Source organism: Stegostoma tigrinum, chromosome 14, assembly GCF_030684315.1.
Source record: "Stegostoma tigrinum isolate sSteTig4 chromosome 14, sSteTig4.hap1, whole genome shotgun sequence".
Lineage (NCBI taxonomy): Eukaryota > Metazoa > Chordata > Chondrichthyes > Orectolobiformes > Stegostomatidae > Stegostoma > Stegostoma tigrinum.
In genome coordinates, this window is record NC_081367.1 from 1388055 (window position 1) to 1416035 (window position 27981).

At 42.0% G+C, this 27981-nt stretch overlaps 2 protein-coding genes across 4 annotated transcripts in view; one reads left to right on the plus strand and one right to left on the minus strand.

Moving 5' to 3' along the window:
- cep63 (centrosomal protein 63) overlaps positions 1-27981 on the plus strand; it is a 551023-nt gene that overhangs the window by 240119 nt on the left and 282923 nt on the right. The window lies entirely within an intron of this gene.
- On the minus strand, positions 215-27935 carry amotl2a (angiomotin like 2a). 3 transcript variants are annotated; one of them, XM_048542547.2, is made up of 12 exons: positions 27674-27935; positions 23977-24818; positions 20599-20848; positions 17642-17786; positions 16950-17042; positions 8172-8317; positions 7924-8073; positions 6885-7075; positions 6134-6271; positions 5259-5476; positions 3753-3962; positions 215-3395 (listed from the first exon to the last, which is right to left on the minus strand). In XM_048542547.2, exons 2-12 carry the CDS (start codon positions 24792-24794, stop codon positions 3307-3309), a joined length of 2448 nt encoding a protein of 815 aa, XP_048398504.1. In that variant the 5' UTR covers positions 24795-24818; positions 27674-27935; the 3' UTR covers positions 215-3306. The 3 variants fall into 3 exon arrangements, with proteins under 3 accessions (XP_048398504.1, XP_048398505.1, XP_048398507.1); XM_048542548.2 differs by lacking the exon at positions 27674-27935 and adding an exon at positions 27182-27538; XM_048542550.2 differs by lacking the exon at positions 27674-27935 and adding an exon at positions 25641-25746.

The following is a 27981-nucleotide window of genomic DNA, read 5'->3' on the forward strand; positions in this document are numbered from 1 at the left end:
GAGTAACATGGGTATGCTCGGGGTCTGGGACAAATTGGATAGTCTGTGAAGAAGCTGGCAAGTGCAGGATGGATTGAATGGCCTCCTATACTCTTCATCCCCAGCCAAAAGTCCCAGCCCAGGATCAGTGTGAGTATCATATTTGTTTTTGTGGTTATAACCTTCAGTTTTTATTGTGTAAAATCAAGCAAGAATCAGATACAAATGGAAGAAGTGATAGTTAATTTCTGATTTTATTACTGAAATGTATGCTGACATTTCAATACAAAAATCCCCATGTCTGCAAGTTCACATCAATAATTTCAAACAACTGCACAACCGTACAGAATGGCGCAGCACTTCCCAGGATATGGTGCCTTAACACAAACCCTTGAGTTTACATTTAAATACTTACATAACTTACTCAATAATAATGCAGTTTGTCATCTTTGGCATGAGGTTCAATGGCACTAAAATACAGCCGGTGTCAGGTACAAATATTCGTACAAAATATATTAACATTTTTTTTTCTTTTTTTGCTTCACAAATTTTTTTGTAAACGGTGTGAATGCTGTCACAAAGTATAGGCAATGGCCAGCAATTGCACATTATTGCAGAAAAGTCTCTATCTAAATAACTCAGCAATTCCAGCTCTGAATGAAGTCAATTCCCTCTATTGTCCAGGTCCCAGTCATTTCTGGTGATGTCACAGCCACACAAGCTGAAATGTACAGTGAACATATGAAATCTGGTTGCCCACATACAGCACTTTGTGCAGATAGTGGCTCTTGCTCAGTTGGAAATCCAATAACTTGCTTTGGATCTTCATTTATTCAGGTCATAAACCCCGATGTTTGTCAGCTGGCTATCTGACTGGGTGTAGCATCGCTGGTTTGCCCCTATTTGTCAGTTCCAAACGCGGACTTCCTGAAATGTGTCAGGGTACAGCCACTAAGATTGGGAATCATCCTGGAATATTCCTGGCCTTAGCTCAGTCTCAATTAGTGACAAAGAAACATTGGATAATCAAACCAAGGCTTTTGATCCTGTTCCACAGTCCAGGTTTTCAGGATTTGTCTAGTTTTATAAATGAGTGAAAGTAATAATTGTGGCAGAAACCAGCTACCACTGAGTTAAACCAGCCTTATCGTAGTGCCTCTTCCTGGTGAAATCTGCTATATCCTCAGGGTAATGGGATCATTCACAGGAAGTGGCCACAGAGTACAGATATACTCTTGTCAAACCCAATAACGAACAGGACCCACATGGACAGTCGTTTACAAGAGTTACACCTTCACTTACAGGAGAAAGGGCACTCTCTGAGGAGGGTTTTTCACATTTCCATTGTGGTCAACTCACAAATTAGACCTCCATCTGGAAATTGCACTTTGCACATCCAGACATTACCAAGTGTCAGAATGACAATGTGAAGGCCTGAGACCACACAATTTGGGCACTGATCTTTTTCATTCATTCATGGGATGAGGGCATCACTGACTAGGCCAGCCCTAATATAGCCCTGACTATACCCACCCCTGATTGCCTAGTGGGCAGTTAAGAGTCAAACATATTATTGAGAGTCTGGAGTCACATCTAGTGCCAGACCAGGTAAGGATAGCAGTTTCCTTCCCTAAAGGGCGTTAGAGAACCAGATGAGTTTTTCCAACAATAGACAATGGTTTCATGGTCATCATTAGACTCTTAAATTTCAGATTTTTATGAAATTCAAATTCAATCATGGTGGGATTTGAACCTGGGTCACCCAGAACATTACCTGTGTGTCTGGATTAACAGCCCAGAGATAACACCACAATGTCATTGCCTGCCCTTAAACATCAATCTGGAAGTACAAGTTGACAGATGACCCAGCCTCCACTGCCCCCAGAAGGAGCAGTGTTTCTTTGAATACAATCAACACAGGCATGCTGGGACCATCAGCATTCTCCGGCTCAGAGGCCTGGCTGCCCAGATTCTAGAATCAGATGCTCATACACACCCATTGTGACATTTAATTCAGAGGAGCACGGGTCTGTCTGCACATTGACACAGCCCTGTGATTTTGAAATATTCTTAAAGTATCACTGGAGAGAGATGATAGAAGCTGAAAATGGAATGTAAATAGTGTGTGTTCCTGCCTTGCTGACTGAACTGGAAATCCAACTGACAAACTGTTTAGTGCTATTGGGAGCATGCTCTGCCAGGTAAGGTGCACCTATAGATGGATTGGCAAGCAGGGGTTTGTCTAAATAGAGACTGGCATGGAACCAGTTGGCCCTTACTTTGGAGACCCTTGCATATGACATCAGATGGCAGATTCATTCTTTTCTTCAAAAAAATGTCTATCTTATTGAGGAAGATGTTGGTTGTGGTGCCACTGCAGTGCAGGTGATGCCATCTCAGCGTATGCACCTACACAATGGCAGAACACTTGGCCACTTGGTATGTTTTACGAAGTGTGATTGTGACTAAGTGTTGACATGCGGCAGCAGCAACAGTGTGTGTGCTCTGTAACAAACACTGTGTAACACATGACAGAGCTGCTCAATTCCTGTTTAGTACACAGTGTATGCTAGAATCTCCCAGTTAGTAATGGAAATTTTGGGCACTGTTCAGATGTGGGTGGAACTTATGCACTTTAAGTGTAACAGCTGAGCAATAATCAATATGGTACATGGACAACAGGAGAAAACATACAGCTGGGCAATGACAATGTTGGAGTGAGAGCGTCGGCTGCCAATAGAGAACTGAATTTAGCTTTTAAAAGATATTTTAGTAACAGCAGAGAATTGCACAGTGTCTAAAGCTGAAACAAAACAGGTGCTAAACAAGTTGGATTTACAGCCTTATGTACAGTATATATTATGTAGCACCATCTAGTACTATGTATTCATACTCATATATATATATAAAACGCTGCTGTGAAGCTTTTTGCTTGGCAGTTGTGTGAAAAAATACTGTCACCTCTTACGAGACCTTTGTGTCCATCACAGAATGCAGCTTCACAGCAGTCATGACTCATTTGAGTTAGTTCTTGAGTGTCTCCTGTCACTTAAGATATGTACACACTTGGCACAATGGATAGCACAGCTCTTCCCATGTGTACAACAGTCTACATAGCAGCTTCATAGCATTTAAGGCTATATCTCCCCAGCCCCTACATTCCACATTCTCCCACCTCACACAAGTGTAAAGCTCGTATCAAAGACAAATGTGCACAGAGCTTTCTTCTTGTTTCGACATCTGGGCTGAGGGGAGAGAAAGGCTTTCCGAAGAAGGAGATGTTAATGTTTTACCAAAGTCCTCAGATTCCTGCCATCAGAGTCTTGTTCAGATAAGAATTTCAACCATTTCGCTGTCTGATGATCCCTGGCTCCTAATATTGCTGGAGACCATCTGAGCCACCGGCTGTGAAGTATCTGTAAGTATCAAAAGTCAAGATTCATCCATTTTCTTCTCTTCAACCTCAGTTACTAGAACCTCCACCCGCAACCTCAGCCCTGAACTTCAGAATCACCTGTATCTGATTCAAAACGGCATAGCCAGAATTCCTTGCGATTAGACCAGATTACGGGGGCGGAAGGTCTAATGTGAAGACACCAGAAGTGGGAATCAACACAATCTCCAACTTTTTAAGTCTATGGCTAGGTTACTGGCCAGAGAAACATGAGTCATTTTGCTTACCTCCACCCACCTCTACATTGAAAGACCAATTTACCACCTCATGTCTTGCCTCCCTCTATCACTTGGTATTGCCGCCAACCACAGGCACTCACCTAATGAACTAGCTGGTGGTTTGGTCACTCGCAAGCTGATCGCAGCCTCACTGTCCTCTGGGTTTCCCTGGCCTGAGGCTGTACGTTCAGTCTCAACCACTTTCTCAGTCTGTGTGCAACCATCCCTGCTCCCGTGTTTGGCATGGGATGTCACTGGATGCAGGGCCAAAGTGGCTGCTGGATCTTCTGTTAGACCTTTGCTAACGGTGCCTGAAGAGATGGAGGGATTTTAAGAACCGAACCTTAATTTTATTACACTGTAAACAATCCATAATATAAACTTCAGATAACATCCTTGCTCTCTGCTTCAATATAGTTTTTGCAGATTACATGAAACAAACCTGTTAGCAAGATCCAAACTAACATACAAAGTTGTGGTCAATACAATACTTGCATAAGTCTAACAACTCACTGTTATAAAGCTGACTGAAAACCTCCTGGATGCTGACTAACTGGGCAACTGGAGTTTGTTGGCAGCAGTTCATAATGAAGCTCTCAAGTTTACTGTTGTCACAGAACTTTACGTAGAAGCCCAGAACTCTTAGACTTGCTCACCTAACCTTTTCCTGGAGACTTACAGTATTTTTACAACAGAGTGAGCTGTTGGCTGACCAGTTCCCGGTGATGCATAAAAATGGCACATCAGTAATGCTCGACACATGAGGAATTACCCAGCATCATTTTGTCAAGGTGCTCCAAGCAGGGAGAGGCTTTGAAAGAAGGGAGATGCTGTTCCCTGGGCAGAAGAGTCAGATTAACCAATGGGATCTGACTGAAAGCAGGAGGTAGAAAGTGGTGGGGCTAGGGAGATGAGAATAGTTTGAACATAAGGAGTTAATATGAGCAGAAAGAAAGGCGGAAGTACATTCAGTAATAATTTGAAAAAGCGGATTGTGTACACTTAAAAAAAAAGGGAGTTTGTTGGAGGCATGTGGATACAGAAAGTGAGTTTATAACCAGATAACTCATCAAAAGAGCCAGCACAGGTATGGTGGGCTGAGTTGTCTCCAACTGTGCTATATCATATGTCACTCACGATTCATGACAGGAAACAGGACAGAACTAGTCCACAAGGCATCCTCAAAGATGGAATCAAGTTTATTCCATTGGAGTTTGTAAGAATGGGAGTTGATCTTATATGCGATTCTTGAAGGAGGGTTTGACAGGACAGATGAGGAGAGGATGTTTCCACTTGTGCAGAAAAACATGGAACTGAGGCCCAGTTAAAAATAATAGGGCTCCCATTTTAGGACAGATGTGAGGGCTGTCTCTGAGAGTTTTGAGTGCTTAGAATTATCTCCCCGAGAGAGTGGTGGATGCCGAGCTATTGCATATATCCAATGTTCAGTTAGATAGATTGTGACCCATAAGGGAGTCAAAGGCATTACTACAGTAGGCTTGATGGGCTGAAAAGTCTATTCCTGCTCCTATTTCTGATGATTGCACAAAATGATAAGAAATTCATGTCATGTTGGAAGAACTAAAACATTTCTAGCATTTCTTTACCTGATGCACCTCTCGTTGTTTTGTCAAGAAACTGCTCATTGTTAATATGGTTGACGGAACTGGCGTGGCTCACTCCTGTGGCCAACATGATGGACGGAACAGAGCGTGCTGGGCGGAGAGCAGGTTGCTCAGCTTTTACCTGCTCCCTCCTCGAGCGCTGCTGGAGCACCTTGATTATGGCATCCTTCTCCAGTATTTGTGCGTGCAAGGCTTTGATCCTGAACCCAGAGGAAACAGACACAGTTACTTTATTGACAGTGACCACTCTAAAACCGCTGCTAACTGCGCAGAAAATCTTGGAAACTGTGCAGTCCCTTTAAATTATTAATAATTAATTCATGTTATATATCTTTATTTCTTACAAATACTATCCATTGCTGTGTTCAAGATGTTTAATTCAATATGCTGCAACCAGAGGTATGCACCCCAACTGGGGCTACACTTCCACCCGAGGTACACACTCTGACGGAGGATACACACTGAACCCAGATTTCGATCGAGGTTCTTGTACCACAGCAACGTCACTTTTTATAGAACCACCACAAGGTGGAACCGAGGCCTTATGTTCATGAGCTTATTGACCTGGCATTGAGACAGCCAGCCTAGGACCAAAAAGGAAGTCTCTAGATGGATGTCTGTCCATCCTTCAGACTGCTTTGTCCACAGGACAAGCAATCATCCAGTAATAACCTGGACGGTGAGCAACTCAGTCACTCTGACCAGCAATAAAAAGTCAATACATTCTGATTCTTTGGAAAATACTATCCCCAGGCCTGTATTTATCAGTGAGGCCAATGAAGCCATAGATACTCTGATTAAGGAGTTAATAACAAGATCACTTGTTACAAATCAGGACCCTGCATAAACAGCTTTACCTGCTCTCCATCTCTTGATCTCGATGACTGCTCACAATGACCTCTCCCCTCTGGTAGAAAACAGGTTTCTCCAAGGATCCATCATTAAAACTGCTGTTTGGGGAGTGCCGAGGGGAATGATTGATGATTGTGGTGTCTCTGTGGGAGAAAAGAGAAACCATTCATTTATTGAGGAAAGGCTGAGAGGTGACAGGATGGACATCATCAGAATTACGTGGACATAGGTGAGATATCAGGGCAGGGATCTAAAACCAAGTGTCAACAAATTAATAAAGTCAATCACAAATCCAATAGGAATCCTGGAAAAGTGTGGAGAGAGGAGTGTAGAATTTGGCACCAAGTTGAGCAACAGAGGCGAATATTTCGAAAGATAATGAGGGAGAAAGAAAGGCGAAGACACACTAATAGGTGAGGTTAACGGTGGGTGCAGAAACACTGGCACAGATGAGATGGGCTGAATGGCCTGTTTCTGTCCTGGAATCTTTATATAATTCAATGCTTTTAAAAAAAAGATTTAAAATTTGCTTTCTTGCATTTTTTTTAAAAGAGATAACATAGGTTGTTTAAGTTAGGGCATTAAAAGAACAATTGAAGAGGGGCATGTCCTGTTAAATTCTTGGTATTTCCAGCTCCCAGCATGGAAACTCTCCATGTATTTTGAGCACTGATGCATTGAGATTGAATGATTTATTCAGCGACTCACTGATGAGGAGTATTTAGATGGAAAAAGTTTTACAAACATGGCATGTACCGCTGGGTAGCTGCAGTAGCTGCTGCATCCATTGCAAACTGTCGCATGGTGCTCTCCTCTAGATACTTCTGTTCCCATTTGGTCATATCAGCTTCCAGGGCTAGAATCCGTTCTTCCTTCTCCCGGAGCAGCTCCATCAGAGCTGGAGCACTGTATTCTGTGGTTCCAGCATTGTGGGTAATCGCCTGACGCTGTCGGGGACAGAGAGAAGCCACTGTTAATTCTTAGGAGAAATGAACGAATGGAGCCACTGCTAACGTACATTTAAATTGTCAGAAGTCTATGTGCAGCTTTCAATCTTGGCTCAGCAGCTAGCGCTTTAAGCAATTGTGGGTTTAAGTCCCACCGCAGTCACGTGCTGCGGGACAGTACCGAGAGAATGCTACAATGCCATCCTTCAGATGGAATGTTTAACCAAGGAGATGCTTGCTCACAAAGCTGAACATAAAATATTGTATTTTGAAGATCAGGAAGGGGAGCAATGCCTGGAATCCTGGCTGATATTTATCCTTCAACTAACCATATTCACTAAGGAGGTGATGGGATCACGATCACATTGCTTGTTTGTGTGACATGCTAGATACAAAATGGCTAGTGCACCTGCTACTTTATAACAGTGGCTGTACATAAAAGCTCTTTGGCAGCCACATTTTTGGCTTCTTAAGGATGCGAATGGTGCCAAACAAATGCAAGTTGTTGACTGTCCATTCAATAGCAAGTATTACCTGAATTTTTATTTTTGTTTTGGCAGCCAGCTGCAACATTGCAAAACTCAATCATATTTTTGAGATGTTTCCACAATCTGGTGATTTTGGGAAATTTTAAACTAACTCTCACCTGTTTCATCACAATGCACAAAGCCAAGGACCTTGTAACAGGCTGCAGAAATCTACCCTTTGCTGGCCAGCAACAATCTAATTTTCAACCAGTAAATCTATCTATTTTTACACTGAATTACGTTGATGAGGAATTTAAAAGGTTAAACTCAATCTGAAAGGCAGGATGAGCTCTGTGCTAAAAGTTCAGCTTCTTCCTTTACCTGTTGTGTTCGCAGGCTCTTCAATTCCTGCTCTAGTCGGTTCCTCAATCGCAGTTCGAGCTGTTCCCGCTTCTCACAGGCTGCCTGCAGCTGTGTTAGCGCATGCTGGAGTTTTTCCACCTTTTCCACATATGCTTGCTTCTTCCGCAGCTGACAGAGAATGAGAGACAAGAAACACACCCCAGTTTAGTGTCCCACTTCCTCATCAGGAGATTTTGACTCATTCGGATAGAATTTAGACAAAGTACCTCATCTTCTAGCCGTACTACTTTGGACTGGGTGCTGTTGAGTGCCTGGTCAAGGAGCCCCATTCGCTTGTGTTGTTCTTCACTCCTGCTGCGGGACAAGTTTAATTCCCTTCGAAGCTGCTCCTTTTCTTGCTGCTGTTCTCGATCTGTTGGTAGACAAAGTAGTCATTACAAACACAGCAACACGTGAGGAAGAGTCATATCAGACTCAAAATGTTAACTCTGTTCCTCTCTCCATAGATGCTCTCAGACCTGCTAAGTTTCTTAAGCACTTTCGGTTTTATTTTGTATATAACAAGTTAGCTTCTGGAACCTGACCTGTGATACAATCATGGCTGATCTGATACAAGCCTTAACTCCTCTTTCCTGATTCACCCTGATACATTGACTCACTTGTTAGTCAAAAAATCTCTGTACCTCAGCCTTAAAGATATTCAATGACTCTGCCTCTGGTATACTCCGGAGAAGCAAATTACACAGACTAATGACTACCTGCCCCTCGTAAAGTGTCTCTGCGTCTCCATCTTAAATGAGGAGCTGCTTATTTTTAAACAGTATCCTGTGGTCCTAGTCTCTCCTATATAAGGTGATGGCTTTTCAGCATCGACCTTGTAAAGACCCCTCAGAATCTTACATGTTTTAATAACATCATTTCTCATTATTCTGAACCCCAATGGATTCAGGATTCATCACTTATGCTCCGTCATTGCATTCTCTAGTAATCTAGCATCACCTACAGGCTAGTTATATATAGGTGTAGGGGGAAGGGACATCTCTTCCACAAAGAAAAAAGGAAGGCATTTCTATTCCAATCAACGATCCAGCTGTGGCAAAAAAATGCTTTTTAATTATAGCTATTGCTAAAGTGTAGGAAATGTGATCAGTATTTCCGCAGCAAGTTCCCAGTGAGGTGTTGACCAGGTAATTTAGAGATAGAGTCATACAGCATGGAAGCAGACCGTTTGGCCTGCCCTGTCTATGCCAAGCAATGAACACCAAACTACACTAATCCCATTCACCAGCATTTGGTCCTTAGCTTACTGTGCCCTGACATTTTAAGTGTCCATTCAGAGACTTATTAACTGTTGCAAGTGTACCTGCCTCCACCACCCTCTCAGGCAAAAACATTCCAAATATCCACCATCCCCTGGGTTGAATGTTTTACCCTCGGGTCTCCCCTAAACCACTCATTCCTGACCTTAAAATTATGCCCTCTGGTCTTAGACATATCTGTCAGGGGAAAGAGATTTTCATGATCCACTCCGACTATGCCTCTCATCGTTTTGTATACCTTAATCAGATGTCCCCTCAGCTTCCACTGCTCTGGGGAAAACAAATGCAGTCTGTTCAGTCTGTTCTCATAACTGAAACTTTCCATCCCATGTAACATCATTGTGAATCTCCTCTGCACCTTCTCCAGTGCAATTGCATCCTTCTAACAGTGTGGTGACCAAAACTGTACACAGTTTTCTACCCGTGGCCAAGCACTGTTTTCTAAAATTGTAACAAGATTTCCCTGCTCCTATATTCACTTCCCCGGCTAATGAAATCAAGCATCAGCTATGCCTTCCTCTCTACCCTGTTTACCCTTGAAGACAGTTTGAGAGATCTATGGCCTTGTACCAAGGTCTGTTGGTAACCTCAGTACTCTGTCAGCACCAACCATTCTTTGTGTATGCCCTTCCCTTATTACACCAACAAACATGAAACTCCTCAGACTTATCAGGATTAAACTCCATCTGCCATAGCTCTGCCCAATTTACCAGCTGATCAATATCAAACTGTGGTGTGAGGCCATCCTCTTCACAATCAACAATACCAACAATTTTTATGTCCTCTGCATACTTATTATTTATGCCGTCTACATTTATATCTAAGTTGTCAATGTACATAACAAACAGCTAGGGTTCCAGCACTGATTCTGTGGTACATTACTAATCACAGGCTTCCAAATCACAACAATAATTCCCCCACCTTCGCCCTCTGTCTCCTATTTGTAAGCCAGTTTTCGATCCAGTTTGCCAACTTGTCATGGGCATGCATGGGCACTTTTGAATGAGGCTTCCATGTGAAACCTTGTTAAAGGCCTTACTGAAGTTCAGGTAAACCACATCAACTGCACTAACCTTATTTAATCTTTCAAAAACCTCAATTAAAGTTAATGATCTCATCCAAAATATGTTGCATCCGTCAGTGTAGTATTCCCTCAGTACTGATCCTCTGACAAAGCAGCACTCCCTCATGACCCACAGACAGTGCAGAGCCGCCTTGGCACTGACTGTCTGACAGTACTGGCCCTCCGACAGTGCAACACATCCTCCGTGCTGACTCTCTGACAGTGTAGCACACCCTCAGTACTGGCTCTGACAATGCAGCACACCCTCAGTACTGGCCCTCTGACAGTGCAGCATGTCCTCACTACCACTTGTTGGGTTACTGAGAGTGGAGACTAACCATGTCTGATTATTAAATCCAGCTTTGGCTGTATAATGCCTATTCCTATCTTCAAGGCTTGTTCCCACTAGAGGGAGTTATGAACAGGGTCCTGCCTGAACAGGTCGTCCTCAGCGACTGCTCACTGAACGCAGCCACAGATCAAACTGATATAGATGCAGAAACATGCATGTTCAAGTTTGAGAAACAAAATGAATTCCTGCAATGCAGCAATGAAGGAAATAGCATCTAGCCCAGTAAAACTGACAGCCACACAACACAAAACATGAAACCACTTTCTAGAGAGAGTAAAAGGCTTTATATTCCAGCTCATAATCCTTCTTCAGCAACTTTGCAAACAATGTGTGAAAGCATCACAAATCCTGGCATTGTTTTTTGTTTAATTCTTCCGTAAAAGCTTCGTGTATCAACATCAACAGAAACCCACATTCCACATTCCTTTCCCCTCCCCTTGCCCAAGGGAATGACTGAGAGACCTTGGTAGGCTCCTAACTTCCTGCTATAAAGTTCGGGCATTCAATAAAGAATGCGCTTAAGGGTGGGAGGAGGGGAAGCTCGGCTGTTGATGCAAGTCATGGGACAAATCCCTCCTGACCTACATAGTTCACAATCACACACATTCCAACAGCAACATACCTCCCAGAGCAAAGCTGAATTTAACACTTTCCTGACCATGGGATAGCATGATTTATACCCTCAAAGATAAAATGATACAGTAGATTGAGGCCACAAGAGGCTGAGGAATTAAGCAACCCAGGACTTTAACCTTTTAAAAAAGGCTTTCCCACTCCAAAACTGGGTAAATTGAAGTAAAGGAGAAGGATCTTGGCCTTGAATGCACATTTCTCTGGAGTTTGCTGGCAGTAATGATGGAGTAATTGATTTATTCTGCAGTCTGGTTTACAACCATCTCACTTTTAATAAGTACTGTACTGAAATGTCAACAGGGCCAGTGAGGTAGCTGACCAAGTTTAGGCTTACCATGACTGTTGCAGATATAACCCACCACACTTTGTTCCGATGTCCATATGTCTCATAACATACCAATCACAGCACTGTCTGCAAGGTTGTGTCTTAGCCAGGTTGCCGTGATTAGTTTCACACTTAACGTTATTATTTTATTCCAAAGCAATATCTGCTGGATATATATTTATAACATATATATTCACATATGCAAACACGCACACTGTCACAACACAAATATAGTCACTATGTCTCTCACACACACACACACACAGACACACACACACACACACACACACAGAGACACACAGAGACACACAGAGACACACAGAGACACACAGAGACACACAGACACACAGACACACAGACACACAGACACACTCTATCTCTCACAAGACAGGCACACACATGGTCTCACAATATTGGTTATATAACTGGCTGAGTGGTCAGGAGAAAGATGGGTTTTCAGTAGGGAAGGAATGCAGTCGGATGAGGGTGAATAGCAAACATTCCCACTGCGCTGTGCTTTGCACACTGAGCATGGTGATCGCTCAGCTATGACTAACAGAATTGTACCCTGCGCTCAACACAACCAATGTTGTGCAACAGAATCAGAGATTGAAAAGCAAAGCACATTGCTGAGACATCCCCGAGTGTGGCCAGGTCAGCAAAACTTAAAATTGAGGTTTCCAGCCAGCCTCCAGTGGGGATCTAAGGACTTGTCCATGGAGTCTGGCAATGGTGTGAGAAAACCACGCAGGAGCTTAGCCTTGGATGGAAGTTGCTCCAGCAACTCCCTGATCAAGATACAGGAACTGCAGCAATTGTTGTATTTTGGCACAAAACTGTGCTGTGGACTAGTTCACAGGAATGGATATGTTCAGTTCAAATGCTGGGAAACTATTGGCACAAGTCTAACCTATCCAACTGCATTGATCAGTCTCAACTCAAAATGTCACCTAACCCTGAGAAAACCCAGTGGGCTCATGTCAGTGCTGTGGGAGCGAGCTAGGGTGAACAAAGAGTGAAGGAGTCCTGAGTGCAGAAACAGCGAGTAGAGGAATAGTGAGTAGTGAGTGGAGGAGTGAGCAAGATGTTCACCACAATTTGGAATGCATCATGACCCACTTCCTGCCCTGGTATGTGCACACATTCCAGGAACAGTGACTGGACGGTGGTGAGCAATTGGCAGTGCAGGTGTGAGCGCTGCCATTTGGAAAAAAAAATGCAGGAGGCCTACATAACACAAACATGGTCAGGTATGTTTGAAAGAGGAGACTCTGTTGGGAAAATCAAAGTCCTCACCTCCTGTTTGTACCTAGCTCAGTAATATATAAAAAAAAACAGAGTATTGAATATTTCTCCTCAGTGTTTACTGAGGAGAGAATTATGGATGCTAAATAATAGGGGATACACGTGGGCATATTTTGGACTGCATTCTTCTTACCAGAGAGGAGGCGTTGGCAGCCTTAAAGCACATTAATGTGGAATTATCCTCTGGGCCTGATCAAGTTCATCCTCAGATGTTGTGGGAGGCTGGGGAAGAAATTGCAGAGGCCGTTGCAGAGATTTTTGCTTCATTTTTAGCCACCCGGTAAAGCTCCAGAAGACTGAACGCTGGCTAATGTTGTTCCATTGTTTAAGAAAGGTAGCAAAGACAAGCCAGGGAACTACAGGCCAGTGAGCCTGACATCAGTGGTAGACAAGTTATTGGAGAGGATACTGATAGACAGGATCAAACAACATTTAGATAGCCACGGTCTGATTGGGGATAGTCAGCATGGATTTGAGCACAGGATGCCATGTCTGACAAATCTTTTAGAGTTTTCCGAAGAGGGAATCAAGAGGATAGATGAGGCTAGGGCGGTGGATGTTGTCTATATGAACTTTGCTAAGGCCTTTGGTGAGGTCCCATATGGCAGCCTAGTCATGAAGGTGAGGTTATATGGGATTCAGGGAGAGCTAGCTAATTGGATTCAAAATTGGCTCAATGGTAGGAAGCAGAAGGTGATGTTTGAAGGTTGTTTCCCAAACTGGAGGCCTGTGACTAGTGGTGTGCCAAAGGGGTCTGTGTTAGGACCTTTGTTATTTACATAAATGATCTGGATGTGACTAAACAAGGCAATGATCAGTAAGTTTACGGATGATACAAAATTAGAGGGTATCGTTGATAGCAAGGAAGGTTATCAAAAATTACAGAGGGATCTTGATAAGATGGGGAAGTGGACTGAGAATTGGCAAATGAATTCAATACAGATAAGTCAGAGGTGTTGCAGTTTGGAAAGTCAAACAAAGGTAGAACTTATACAGTAAATGGTAAGGTCCTGAGGAGTGTTGTGAAACAGAGGAACCTGGGAGCACAACTACATAGTTTGTTGAAAATGATGTCACGGGGAAACAGAGTACTGAAGAAGGCATTTAGCATGCTGGACTTCATCAGTTAAGGCACTGAGTATAGGAGTTGGAATGTTATATTACAGTTATATAACAATTGTTGTTGAGGCTGGACTTGGGGCATGGTGTACAGTTTTGGTCACCTCGTTATGGGAAAGACAGAGTTAAACTGGAAAATGTGCAAAGAAGATTTATGAGTATGTTGCCAAGTATAATAGGCCTGAGTTATACGGAGAGTTTGGCCAGGACAGGACTTTATTCGTTGGAATGTAGGAGAATGAGGGGTATAAAACCACGAGGGGCATAGTTAGGATGAATGCATATAGTCTTTTTCCCAAGGATGGGGAATTCAAAACTAGAGGCCATGGGCTTAAGGTGAGAGGGGAAAGATTTAAGAAGGACCTGAGTGGCAACCTGTTCACGCAGAGACTGGTGCATATATGGAATAATCTTTCAAAGTGGTTGAAGCAGTGATAATAGCAACATTTAAAAAAATCTGTATGGGTACATAGATGAGAAAGGTTCAGATGGATATGGACCAAATGCAGGCAATTGGAACTAGCTGAGCGGGCACCATGGTCAGCATGGACCAGTTTGGCTGAAAAGCCTGTTTCCATGCTGTATTACTCTATGACTGTTTGACCAAGTTTCCCAAACTAAGCTAGTTCAAAGAACAAAGAAAATTACAGCACAGGAACAGGCCCTTCAGCCCTCCAAGCCTGTGCTGATCTAGATCCTCTGTTCAAACCTGTCGCCTATTTTCCAAGGATCTGTATCCCTCTGCTCCCTAGATACATCTTAAATGACGCTTTCGTGCCTGCCTCAACCACCTCCGCCGGAAACATGTTCCAGGCACTCACTATGCTCTGCATAAAGAACTTTCTGCACAACTCCTTTAAACTTTTCCCCTGTCACCTTGAAATTGTGACCCCTAGTAACTGAGTTGCCCACTCTGGGAAAAAGCTTCTTGCTATCCATGCTATCTAAACCTCTCAGGATTTTGTAGACTTCAAATCAGGCCCCCCCTCAACCTCCCTTCCTAATGTAAATAATCCTAATCTACTCAACCTCTCTTCATAGTTAACACCCTCCATACCGGGAGGGTAGCCTGGTGAACCTGCTCTGCACCCTCTCCAAAGCATCCACATCCTTTTGGTAATGTGGAAACCAGAACTGTACGCAGTACTCTAAATGTGGCCAAACCAAAGTCCTATACAACTGTAACATGACCTGCCAACTATGGTACTCAATACCCTGTCCGATGAATGAAAGCATGCTGTATGCCTTCTTGACCACTCTATCGATCTGTATTGCTACTTTCAGGATACAGTGGACCTGAACAACCAGGATGTTCCATTTGCCTGCATGTGGCCCATACCCATGTTAACCTTTCTCTACTCATGTATATGTCCAAATGTCTTTTCTAAACTGTTCTGACAGCAACATTTTATGGTCAAAGTGCCAAGCATATCTGATCATTATAACTAATTGGTGACCAATAAGCTACAGTCAGAAATCCTGATTGTGTATTAAATTGAAAATGTCACAGATTCCTAGTCACAGAATCTCAACAGAGCAGATCGGTTCTCATGCTTCAGATCCTATTTTCAATCTGCTTGCCTGTTTGTTTTGGAAAGTGCAGCAGCCTTCCAGGCTTTAACTCAGCTCCCGGGTGAATTCTGCAGCTTTCAAAAGATTCCAATCAGCCAGTGAACACTGCCTGCCTTCTCTCTGCCTCCCTCCTGACCTGACTACAAGGCTACATTAGCAAGGGCAAGAGCAAACCTGTCTGCTTGCGATACACTCCATGCAAGTGGCGTGTTAATTACACTGCACAATACTCCATTAACTCCGCCCACGTTACTGAAGAGCAAATGAACTGGTGTTTGTGGATTGGAGGAGGGAGGAGAGTAATAGCCAGAATCACCTGAGGTATGCAAAGAATTTAAACTACCTTTATTATCATAGGGCATGAGTGTTTCAGTGCTAAGGGCAGTTTGTTTAGTGCTCAGGTTTCTCTCTCTACTTAAGCTTTTCACTGTCCCTTGTACATTTGAAATGAACCCTGAAGAATCTGCTCAATTTAAGCACACCTCCTAAAAGAGTAGGATGGGGTAAATTGGTAGGGAATGGCAGAAAAAGATGCAGAGGCCATTGTTTGATAGTATTGGACATGAAGCTGTGAGTAACAGCGATTCCACCTTGCTCATGAGTGGCCAGGGAAATCTGCACAAAATTCCCAGAGGCACATGGAGGCCATCTTTCGTAATTATGCCTGTCCAAATCACTAGTGTCACCCCTCATTAGATTGGTGGTCCACATTTCCCCTGACCAATTTCACTATACAGAACCTTCAGTCTACACTTGATAAGGTCAAATGTCAGATAACTCTATTTAGTTACACATGATTGTACCAGGCAAATCCACTTGTACCAACCAACAGTCCTTGCTCCACCAGGTTTATCTTGGGATTCGTGGAGCTGTAATAAACCAGGAAGGAGCCTGGGATTGATCTCGAGGCTGGGTGAACCATTCTCAGCTCAGGAAGAGGGATGGGGGTGAATGTAACCTCCACCATTGAGAAAGAGCAATAAAAAAAAAACCCTGCTGGCACTCCCTTTCATGTCAGCTAAAACCTGTCATAAATGTTTCAAATGGTCCACGCGATTTTGCAGGGGTGTGAAGGAAGGCTGTGAGCAATAATGTTCAGAGTTCAGGAAATATCCCTCAGTGAAAAGGTTTAAGATCTTGCCTCAAAATAAAGACAAAAACTAAAAATGATTCCTTTGAAAAAGTCCCACTTACAAAGTTTCTAAACCTTCCTGGAAATTCAAAGCATAATAAAATCTATTCAAATTTTAGCACTTTTACTGAGCCAAGAGAGGCTGATTCTGCTAACACATGTTTTAGTTTAGTGTTTTTGGAATGGAGATGTATGCATATCATTTTAACAGATAACTAACTTACTTTGGGCAATCAGCCTGCTGACAATGCTCTGACCATCTTCTGAGATCTCACATTCTTTGCTGGTCAACAGTTTATTGGCGGAGTCAAGTTTTTCTACAAAAGGAAAAAGCATTGTGAATTAAACAATCAATTGAACTGTAAGGTCATAATAGTGCACTACAGTATCAGTCAAAAGCCATGAACTCATCTTCAAATTACATTGTGCTAAATGCAAAACATCTTAAACAGTTTCACACCAATAATATTTTAGTTGAGTTATTATTATGAAGTCCGATTGACAAAGCAGTCAGAATCCTCCCGTACAAAGTCATGTTCCTGTTTTGACAAATTCTAACATGTTCCCATTGTTAGTCTTCTTCCACTGATTCTTTTAATGTGCCCCAGTTTGTCAGCTTCAGTTCTTGGAACTCCACACATCAAGATATTTATATGCGTAAATCCAAATTCACATTGCAACAGATGTTCCAAAACTTTTTCTTTGGAACTTACATCAAGTAACATTTTAGTGCAGCTAACACTGTTAACCTTTAAAAGATGCAATTCTCTGGCAATTGTAATTTTACTTTAATATGAGCAATCCCCATTTTCGCTTGGACTAAACCTCTTGATTGTTCCAATTTGTGACCATCTTCTCCTTTGCCAATTAGTGAAAAAGGAGATTTCTGCCACCATATTCTGATTTATGAGCTTACCTCTCAGATCACGGTTGAAATCGTGAAGTCTCCTGATCTCACTTTCCATTTTGTTCCTCATTGTCTTTTCCAGTGCCTCCCGTTTGGAAGATGCCTTCATGAGGTTGTCATAGGCTTCAGAAATTCTCTGGATCTCTCTCTCCAACTGCATGGCGAACAGTGAACAATAATTAAATAGAAGAATTGCAGCACGAGTGACACTAAATTCAAACAGACAAATTGGTCCCCTATCGAGCTGCTATAACATGCACAGAAGGGTGCAATGGTTCTCTGATAAGAAATGCTCAGGGTGAAATTAATCCAAAAGTGATTTGATGTTTTATAATTGTTCAGATTTTCATAGAATGATATCAAATAGAAGGAGATCATTCTGTCATTCATGCTTCTGCTGGTTTTCTGACAGCTGCTAATTCATCTCTCTCCTGCTCATTTTCCATCTTAATACAGTGGACTTCTTAAATAAGCATTTTCAATAATTACTTAAGAGCATAATTTGTTTAAACTCCATTTGAAAGGCTCGATTTGCGAATGTTAACTTTGGGAAGATGTCAACTCTTTCCTTTCAACACCAACTGGTTAAAGTTCGGACAGGTACTAACAAAATTGATCAAAACCAAAATATTTTCACAATGTGTAATGCAAATCCTGCTGTTTGAGGCAATACTGGACAAAGGCACTACAAATGATATACTTCTGAAATAACATTGAAGCATGAACAGTGTACCCAAACAGAATCAGGACCTAATGGCTGAATATACAAGTACACTGTCAGAAAAGCCCGCTCAAGGAAACAGGAGGTCAGAGATGGACTCACACCAGTAATTAAGTAGACTACAATGCTTTTGGGCAATGGGGAATTTACTCCCAAATTTGACATTAAATACTTTCATAAGCAGAATTTTTCTTTTCAATTCCATCCCCTTTCCTAGCCCTCTACCACTGTGGTAAGGTCTTCTGTGAGTTATTCCTCCCATCTTTTTGTAGGCTGCTAAATGATGCTGGTATCTTACAGTTGACACTTCCAGGATCCTTACACCTACACATACAGATATTCAGCAGGAACTGGTGGACTGCAATCAGAGGTATGGAATCCTGACTGCTTTTCCAATAGCAGTTCCTTCATTTCAGTGGGGTTGAGGTCAATGGAATAATTGTTGTTCTCCCAATCGGCTCTGGTTAAAATTAGCAAACGTAGCACAAACTGATCATTCAAGTTAGGTCTTCCCCAGTTAAACATCATTCAATTACTCAGTAAGGCTTTCTGCTCAGACCTGCATTGAGCCTGTTGAACACTGGTAATCCCCATAATCTACACATGATCCCAAAACATTCCTGAACTAGGAGCAGAACGTGGAGGGGCCTACATTCGCACTCTCTCTTGACAAAGAGCCTTCTATTCTAACTCAACAAGGGTTAGTGAGATGGACAAGCCTCCCTGCACCTGACTGAGAAGCAAATGAAAGAGGGTCTTTCACTGAAAAAAAATTGTCTCTCTCTTCAAGCCTCAGCAAATTTCATTCCACAGCCATTACAGCTGAGCTCAGAAGGGAGATGGCACATGTTTAAATCTACTGTAGCTTTGGTCACGGCAAATGCATTTATATAATAGATACCAGATAGTCACATAGCTCAAGTGATTTTTCCTTCTGTTAGTATTGTACACTGTTTATCAGCTGCAGAGTTTCACAGTTTCATATGAGACTAAAAACACTCCAGGTAGTTATCAAAGTGAAGCCAAGGACAAACGAGTCTTTAAGAATGGAATGTAACAAACTATGTCTCAGGAGCTATATTGCACAAGCCTTTTGCGAACTGAACAACTTTAATTGCTCATCAAATATCCAAAGCAAAAAAAAGTAATCATTTGTTTTATTGACTAAGGTTTGGTAGACAGTGCATCATTTGTTGATAATAAGCTGTTGGAATTCACATCCTTAAACAGTGAAGAAAGAGGAATGTAAAGCATGGATCTGGTCTTTGAGATTATTGCAGAGCATTCTAACTGTGGGTGGCAATTTGTCAATGAAAACTGATGAACATATTAGATGCAATCAAAATAACGATACAGCTGTTATCACCACCCAATTTCAGCATTTGCAAATAACATGTGGACTGTAAAAACAAGAAACCATTCAAAGTATGCAGAAAGATAACAAGCAAAGGCACACCTAGGGGAGTCAATGGCCTAATAGTATTATTGCTGGACTGTTGAACTACCGACCTGGGTAATGCTTTGGGGACCCAGGTTTGAATCCCACCATGGCAGATGGTGGAATTTGAATTCAATAAAAATCTGAAAGCAATACTTAATTATTAACTTTAATTAGAATCAATTAATCATTAACAATTGTTGTAAAAACCCATCTGATTCACCAATGTTCTTTAGGCAAGAAAACTAACATCCTCACCATGTCTGGCCTACATATGACTTCAGGCTGAAAGCAAAATGGTTAACTTATAACTGCCCTCTGAAATGGTTCTAGTAAGACACCGGATCAAGGAGAATTAGGGATTGGCAATGAAAGCTAGTCCAGCCAGTGATACTCACATTCCACGAAGACACTAAAAACAACTGGTGGTCCCCCGGGAGCTACTTAAAGAGACAACAGTTACGAGCCACACATGCAACTGAAACCCCCCCCCCCTCCCAAACCCCCATGCAGGCAGCATGAGTCAAGAGGCTTTGAACCTTCAAATTAATTCATTGGAAACTATTCACAGCCATCTAACCCAAATGGAAGTCAGAAATTTCCAAATGACAAAATATTTGCAGTATCAGCACCTAAGCAGTGTCTCCTCACCTCATAACTCCTAATTTTTCTACCATGCCACAACTTGTATCAGTGTTAGATTCAAATACTTTAAACTAGACCCATTGATACTGAGCCATACCGTCAGATGCTACTGCACACACCCTAACTCAAAAAGAAACACTTTGCAAAAATGTTCCATCGTACCTTTTGGATTTTTGTGGACTTTTCAGTGTGGCCATCAAGCTCCTTCCTCAGGTTTTCATTCTCCTTCAGCAGCATCTCTACCATTTGTTGGGCACGGTTAATGAGCGCCACGTGATCGACTGTCACCATCTGGCTGTTGTCATGGGGGGCTTCACTAACCAGCACGGCATCCATGGTTGAAGAGGTTGGAGTGGGCAGGAAGCTGTGCCTCTGCAGCTGGCCAGGATGTACTGTTTGAACTTGAGACATCCTGAAGAAAAACAATGTACCAGGCATCACAATAGTTTCATTGTCTGGAATGTAACTCTGCTGGACCAAATACCTGCTGTTTACTTCAGGATTTTACACTAACCTCTGAGTTTCTGTGTCACCATAGAACAGACACAGACAAGAAACCTCCCTTTAAAAGTAAGGTTTGATTGACAAAGAATCAAAATATCCTTGTTCCCGATCTACAGTTCCTTATTTCAGATAAAAGAACCTGAATAGCAACTGTCAAACTCCAGCCAAGTTCATTGAATCTAATCAGGTTAAAATTATACAACCACAGCGAAAATAGAAAAAAGTTAAAAAGCTCAGAACATGACAACAAACATTGTTTGGATCACTGCTACATAAATCAGTTATTCTTACATCATGAGAGGCAATGGCTATGCAAAGATTGTTAATGTGTTTGCAAATGGAATGTACTAATATAATAGAAGTGGAGTATGTTCTGCAGCCTCTATCAAAGCTGTAATGCAATGTTCTTGAGTACAAGACATTCTGTTGTCAGACATTAAATTAAATGATAGGATCATACTGTCCTAAACCTTTCAAAATCTCTCCAACTGTGAATGAAGCTTATGAATTCACATCTCCACATGAGTTTTAATATCATGCAGTGTTAGGCTGTTAGCTAAGAGGATACTGATCATTAGATTGCCATTCGATGGACTAACACCACAAACTGCTTTAAACCTTGTTACTTTATCATGATCGATGATCACCTGTTGATGAGAATTTCTTTCTCTTGCACAAATTGAGTATTCTCCTGAATTCTAGGCTGACCCCTCTTGTTTACAGGTTATGGTTCCTAAATACTTGTTCTGAATATGGTCCCACTTTACTCTGAACAAGTCACAGGATTCAATACTTACTGTTTTACATTATTATTCTGTTAACAACTGAGCACATAATCTCCCTTGGGGATGGTGTGGATAGTTCTCAGTTGACTCATTAATCTTGGCTAACCAACCTCTGCCTGTCTACTGAACTACAGGCCTATATCAATATTCTATCAGCTCAGCATAACTGGGTTTCAGCAATAAACTAAAAAGCATATCTCCAAATTTCAACAAAAATCTACCTCTTCACGACCCCAAACCAAAGAGTGGCAGACACAGCCTGATGATCCAAGATGGACCAAAAGAAAACAAACAATCTCTGACTGCAAAATGAAATTGCTACTTGCGTTGTAATAGGTTTGCAAACTCTCAACTTTGTTGATCCAGACCTCACTCCAAATGATCCTCCAGCCTTAATCTCCCAGTTTCCCATTTGGTAATTCAAGATGAGAATTATTCACCTCCCTGGAACGTGACAGGACACACCTTCACATTGCCACTTGTTTTACTACGGCAACACTTAAGTTTTCAAATCTTATCAATACAGTCAAAACTCACAAAAATAATTGACAGCTCTTTGGTGCGCTAATATATTTAAGTAATTTAAATTAACAGAGTAGGAATGCTAACAGAAAGTAACAGTGTTGCTAATTTTAATTTGAATAATTTACATATTTATGTAGGTTAGATTTTTGTAAAAGGTATGGGAATGATGGGTTTGCCATTAGTTCAATACCTCATGCACATGGCATTCCTCCCAATCTATAGCAAACAGGCAAGATTATTTCTTCTTCCTGGGTTTGGCTCTGTTATTTAAGATGACCTTACGATAACTAATTGACAATAATAGAGGTCACAAAGGAACTCTGAGAAAACACCTCCAACAAAAATGTACAGGGTTTATAGAATGTACAATGTAGGTCATTAAAGCCGCCTACTTTTTCCATACAGGAAGCCCAGACTTCCCTTTGGAGGTTATCTCACTTGGACACTTGGTGCAGCAGACTAACTTCACACTGCTTCACCTCTCAATCTGTTCACTCAAATAAGCAATTCATGACCAAAGCAAGGAAGGGCTTGACAGGAAGAATAGCTTAAGAAAATCACAAGCTGACACATTTTTTTTGTCAAGGTTGTGCTATATGATTAATTCAATGGGTCATTATCATTAGGTTAAATATGTCACTACAATGATCTCTAGCCTTCCAAATCTTTCAGGGGTGTGTGGATTATAGGGGAATGGGTCTGGGTGGGATGCTCCAAGGTTTCGTGTGGACTTGTTGGGCCGAAGGGCCTGTTTCCACACTGTAGGGAGTCCAATCTAATCTAAACGAGACAACAGATCTTGCAAAGTACAGTGTTGTCTGGATCCTGACTGCTGCATAAATGCTCTTGCACAGTGATTGATGCTGGGCATGGAGTTAACATCTTGAACATTAAAATTGATGGTACCAAACATTCTTAAAAAGATTGCTCAGGTATAGTAACTGACATTCTGTAAGCACTCTCTTTGCAAGATGACCCTACGGGTTGCAATCGTTGAAGATTTGTTCTCAGTTTATTTTACTTGTTCTCCTGAAGTGCATGTTTAAAGAAGAAGGTTGATAAATAACGTGAACCCAGCAATCAAGAAAATGGACATGGTGCAGCTTCTTCACTTAACCTATAGTTATTAGACTCCCTGTCATGAAACACTGTCTCACTCTGTACTTCTCTCTCTGTTGTTGGAGCCAGTCATTACACTGAAGTACACTTCTTTAGACACAGAAACCTCTTCTGAACATCACCCAAGGGATTATTGAGATGAGACGTCAACAATGGTTTTAGGCAAGGACATCAAAGTTGAGATCTTAAAATACCAGAGCAGGAGTTGGCCATTCAGCCCCTTGAGCCTGCTCTGCCAGTCATTAAGGTCATGGTTGTGAATCAATGTACTTTAAACCATTTCCCATGAAACTGACATTCTCCATCATATATATCTGTAGTGACAAGGAATTGGAATGATTCCTCTCGGACTGTCACTACCTCCCCGCAAAAACTTTGCAGAAATTACACTGTGTCACTGAGCCTAGGATATAGTGGATAATTGAACAGAGTTCAGGAATCAAAGGAGCGACTGTGCTGACCATTAGAAATCAATGCGGCTGTATGGTGCAGTCAATGGGTGAGGGAACCCAGGAACTCTCAAGTCAATTGGTATGTTTAATTATATTGGAAGATGTTGAAGAATCTCAGTTGGTTTACAATGTGAGATAGTGCAAAGTATATTTACCTGTCTGTTCGCAATTGGTTGCTGTAATCATAGTCACCAGGTACATCCTGCTGTTGGTGGAAATATGGAGTAGCAGACTCATCGTAAAAGCAACTGTGCTGCTGGGAACGGCTGAGCATCGGAGCTGCAGACTTCACAGGGAAGGGGTATTCTGGGGGAGGACCCCTAGGCTCAATGGAATGACAAGGCACCTGAGATCCTGCCTGCACTGGCTGTTTCTGGTATCGAGATAGCTGGGGAAAGCTGTGTGAGGAACTCATGGTCACCTGGCCTTTGGTTCCATTCCTCTCGAGAGAAAGTTGCAAGAGTCTCTCACTGAGAGACCGCACATGTCCATGTTTCAATTCCTTTAGGGCATCATCGTGAAGCACGTGCTCTGGACTGACTTCACGTGTCACTGATTTGTCTTCAGTGCTCGCCTTCTGGGTTGTTCCAGCAACCATGTAAGAACCTATGCTCCTAGCCTGTTGGTTCCTCTGCACAGCCAGGAGCTCAGATTGGGCTTTGGCTTCTTCATAAGATGGGAGTTCTTCTCCATTGAACTGAAGCTGGTGTAGGCGATGTAGCAGGTTTTCTGAGTGAGCATGGTCACCCTGGTGTTCTTGACCCTGTGGCTCCTGCCGGGTAGAATGCTGGACAATTTGACACTCCTCCTGAGTGAGGCTTTCCAAAGAGGACTGGGGACTGCTGGATCCTCCCCTCATTGCCTGTTGCTGGATAGCCAGCAATGTGCGATTATCCGTAAGGTTCCCATAACGCAACTGTTCCTGGATCAGTCTGTGTAGGACCGTACCTGACGAGTCTTCTGCTGTTCTCATTGTAGCTCAGATAATGGTTAGATCCTAAAACACAAAACAGGTAATGAATTCCAAACATCACAGACACACACACACTATACATGTATACACATTTGATATCAAACAATGAGATCCGTCAATTAATTGTTACATACTTCATAGAACCCATAAGGTCAGGAGGCCATTCAGCCCATTATGCTTGTGTCAACTCTTCAGATGAGTTTCAGTTTCAGCCCCTTTGCTTTCACACAGTCCTGAAAATCGTTTCCTTTTGGAAATTATTTTTTGAAAGTTCTTGAAGCTAACTCCATTACCCTTTCAGGCAGATAATAAAAAGTTGCTTTTTTCAAATATTCTCCACCAAGATTCTTTTACCACTCGCTATGAACCTGTGTCCTCTAGTTATCCAGCTTTGTTGCCAATGGGAACACTTCAACTCCCCAAAACAAAAACCTTTATCATTTTAACAACCTGTCAAATAGTCCCTTTACCTTCTCTGACTAACAATCCCAGCTTCTTCAATCTCTCCACATAACAAGTGTTCTTTGCCTTGATACTATTCTAATAAATCTCCCTTGCATCCTCAATCTACCAAATTCAATACATTTTTTATACCAATTAAGTCTTGAAATCAATTGTAACATTGCAAAACTACACATGCCCATTGAATTCTCAGTGCAGTAAGTTTGTGAAATGGGCACAATGAGTGATTTACAGGCAAGCACAGGACTCTATATCGTACAGTGTTTCTTTCAAGCTCGAACAGTATGTGCACAACTTGCCAACACTTACTCCCCCTCGTCCTCAGCAAAAATACTGAAGTTATTTCCAAGAAAATGACACAGGATACAATCTAGCAGCACTAACCCTGTCACATTGCGTTCCAGAGCCTGCCCCAGCCAAATGCTGCCCACATGCATGCCCCTGGGAACTGTTTCCCTGGTGACAGCACGTCAGGCTGCAACAACAGCTATCCAGGCTCAGGGTAGTTGTTTTATCATCACAAGATAATGGCATGAATTTGAGGAATGTCAGACATTAAATTGTGAGTATGAAATGACTATTGCAAGAATCTGGCGGGGGGGGGGTGGAAAATGGAGTTGGGGATTGGCTGCTGAGACGTTGAGCAATTGTTAGCCTGAATATCCTGTGGGAAACTTCCACAATAAGTTGTGAAATTTAAAGATCGTGAGTGATTTCTTCTCAAAGCCCCTACATTTAAAACCGCCTGTGTTTTATCTGATCCTAAATCTTTAACTATATCAGACAACATGTTGTAAAACTCACAACATAGGTGAGAAATTCATTTTAAATTTTAAATCTTGTTTGACAGGAATTTGGAATGGATTATTAAAAAAACATGTAAAGGAGGGTCTGCACGACCACTGGACTACAGTCACAAAGATTTTTGAAACGATTTGAGGCAATGCTGGCAGTAATGAAAGCACAAAATCACTTAGTCCATTGTGAGAATGGATGGGTGATCAAGAGTGAAGAGATCCCATTATTCCTCCAATTTAGATGTGTTTCTGATTTTACTCCAGATCAACAGAATTTCAGGCCACTCTCATAAACCCTGCCTCAAAATTGCAAGTGTTTTTTCCAGCTAAAATGCCAATAATAATTATTACCATTTCTAACCATTCAAACTTGCAGGAAACAGATCTGGTCCCAAAATACATTTGCAGAAGGTGAAAAAAGCAGATCATCAGATATTAATAGTTGATACACAAATAAAGGTATATTTTGAAAAGTTGGGCTACTTTTTTTAATGTATGGCTTTCCCTGAATGGGGCCACTAACAAAATACAACAGACTTGCAAATGGAACTGAATTCCTGCAAATTTCCAAAACAATAGCTCATTCACTAACCTGCAACATCCTGGGGCAAAACATGCATTCCACAACAATGTGAAAACATCTTTCAATCCACTACTGCACTCAACTCAAAAGTCTGCTCATTTCACTCTCCAGCACTAATCCATCATCCCATATATTTTCAATATTCTTCAAAAATCTCTAATGTTAAACATAAAAAGATTTTCTTGCCATTAACATCTGTAAGGATTATTGAAGAATTTCAGCGTAACAATTGCATCAGAGATTGCAGCATGTCAAAGAGCCTAATTGTTTACGAACTTAATTATTATTTGATAAAGTTCTCTCCCATCTGTAAAGTTTACAGTAAACTAAGTTTTTTTGTTCTCTTATAAACGGTAATAACATAAAGGTACACTTTATTTTTTGCACTATAATATAATTACTAATACAGAGAGATTTTATAATCTATAATCTTTCATACAAAAGTAAATATTACAATACAATATTGCATTCTAAAATCTTTACCACCTTGGGGTGAATATTACAATCCTTATCTTCACTATAGCGTGAACATTATAACTCATTACCTTTACCAACACTGGGTGAAAATTACGATCCGAAATCTTTACCAACTCTGGGTGAAAATTACAATTCGAAATCTTTACCAACACTGGGTGAAAATTTGAATCTGAAATCTTTAGCAACACGGGAAGAATATTTCAGTCTAATCGTGACTAAGTCGGCGTATATTTCCTTCACTGGCTCCTTTTGGCTGGCACATTCCTGTTGAGTGAGCTCAGCAGCCAGTAGGCTGTGTGACGGAGATCAGCTCACGCCGGCACTGGGAGAAACGGCTCGGGGAGGCGGACAGTTTCCGGCTGAGACCTGTGAAAATGCGGCTGCTCACACCCGTAAGGCGAGCAAATAACTCTCCCGTGAGCAGATGAACCCGGGGGAAGCACTCGGAACAGGTCGCACCTTCTCCAGACTATTCGGCAGGCTCGAGTGTGAAATCCGTTCGAGCTTGTCCCCAAAAGGCTGAACAGACACTATAATAGAATGAGAAATGGGAGACTGACCTGGAGTGGGGTTTTTCACATCAGGGACAGAGTCCTAGCTCTGCCTCAAGCTCAGATTTCGGTGCTGGAAGTGACCGTGGTGTGGGAACTGGGAACCGGACAGCCCTAGCCGCCTGTTTGCTTGCTCGCTATGGAATGGCAAGATCCCAGCTGCAGCCGGGGCGATGCAGCAGCGGCAGGAATGTCAGGAATGCGCGTTCCTGGCTCTATCAAAGGCAGCTCCTACCGCACACCAAGACTCAACCTGCAGAGGGCACACACAATGAGCAAACAGTTCAATCTCACGGCACAGCACAGAGTGATAACAC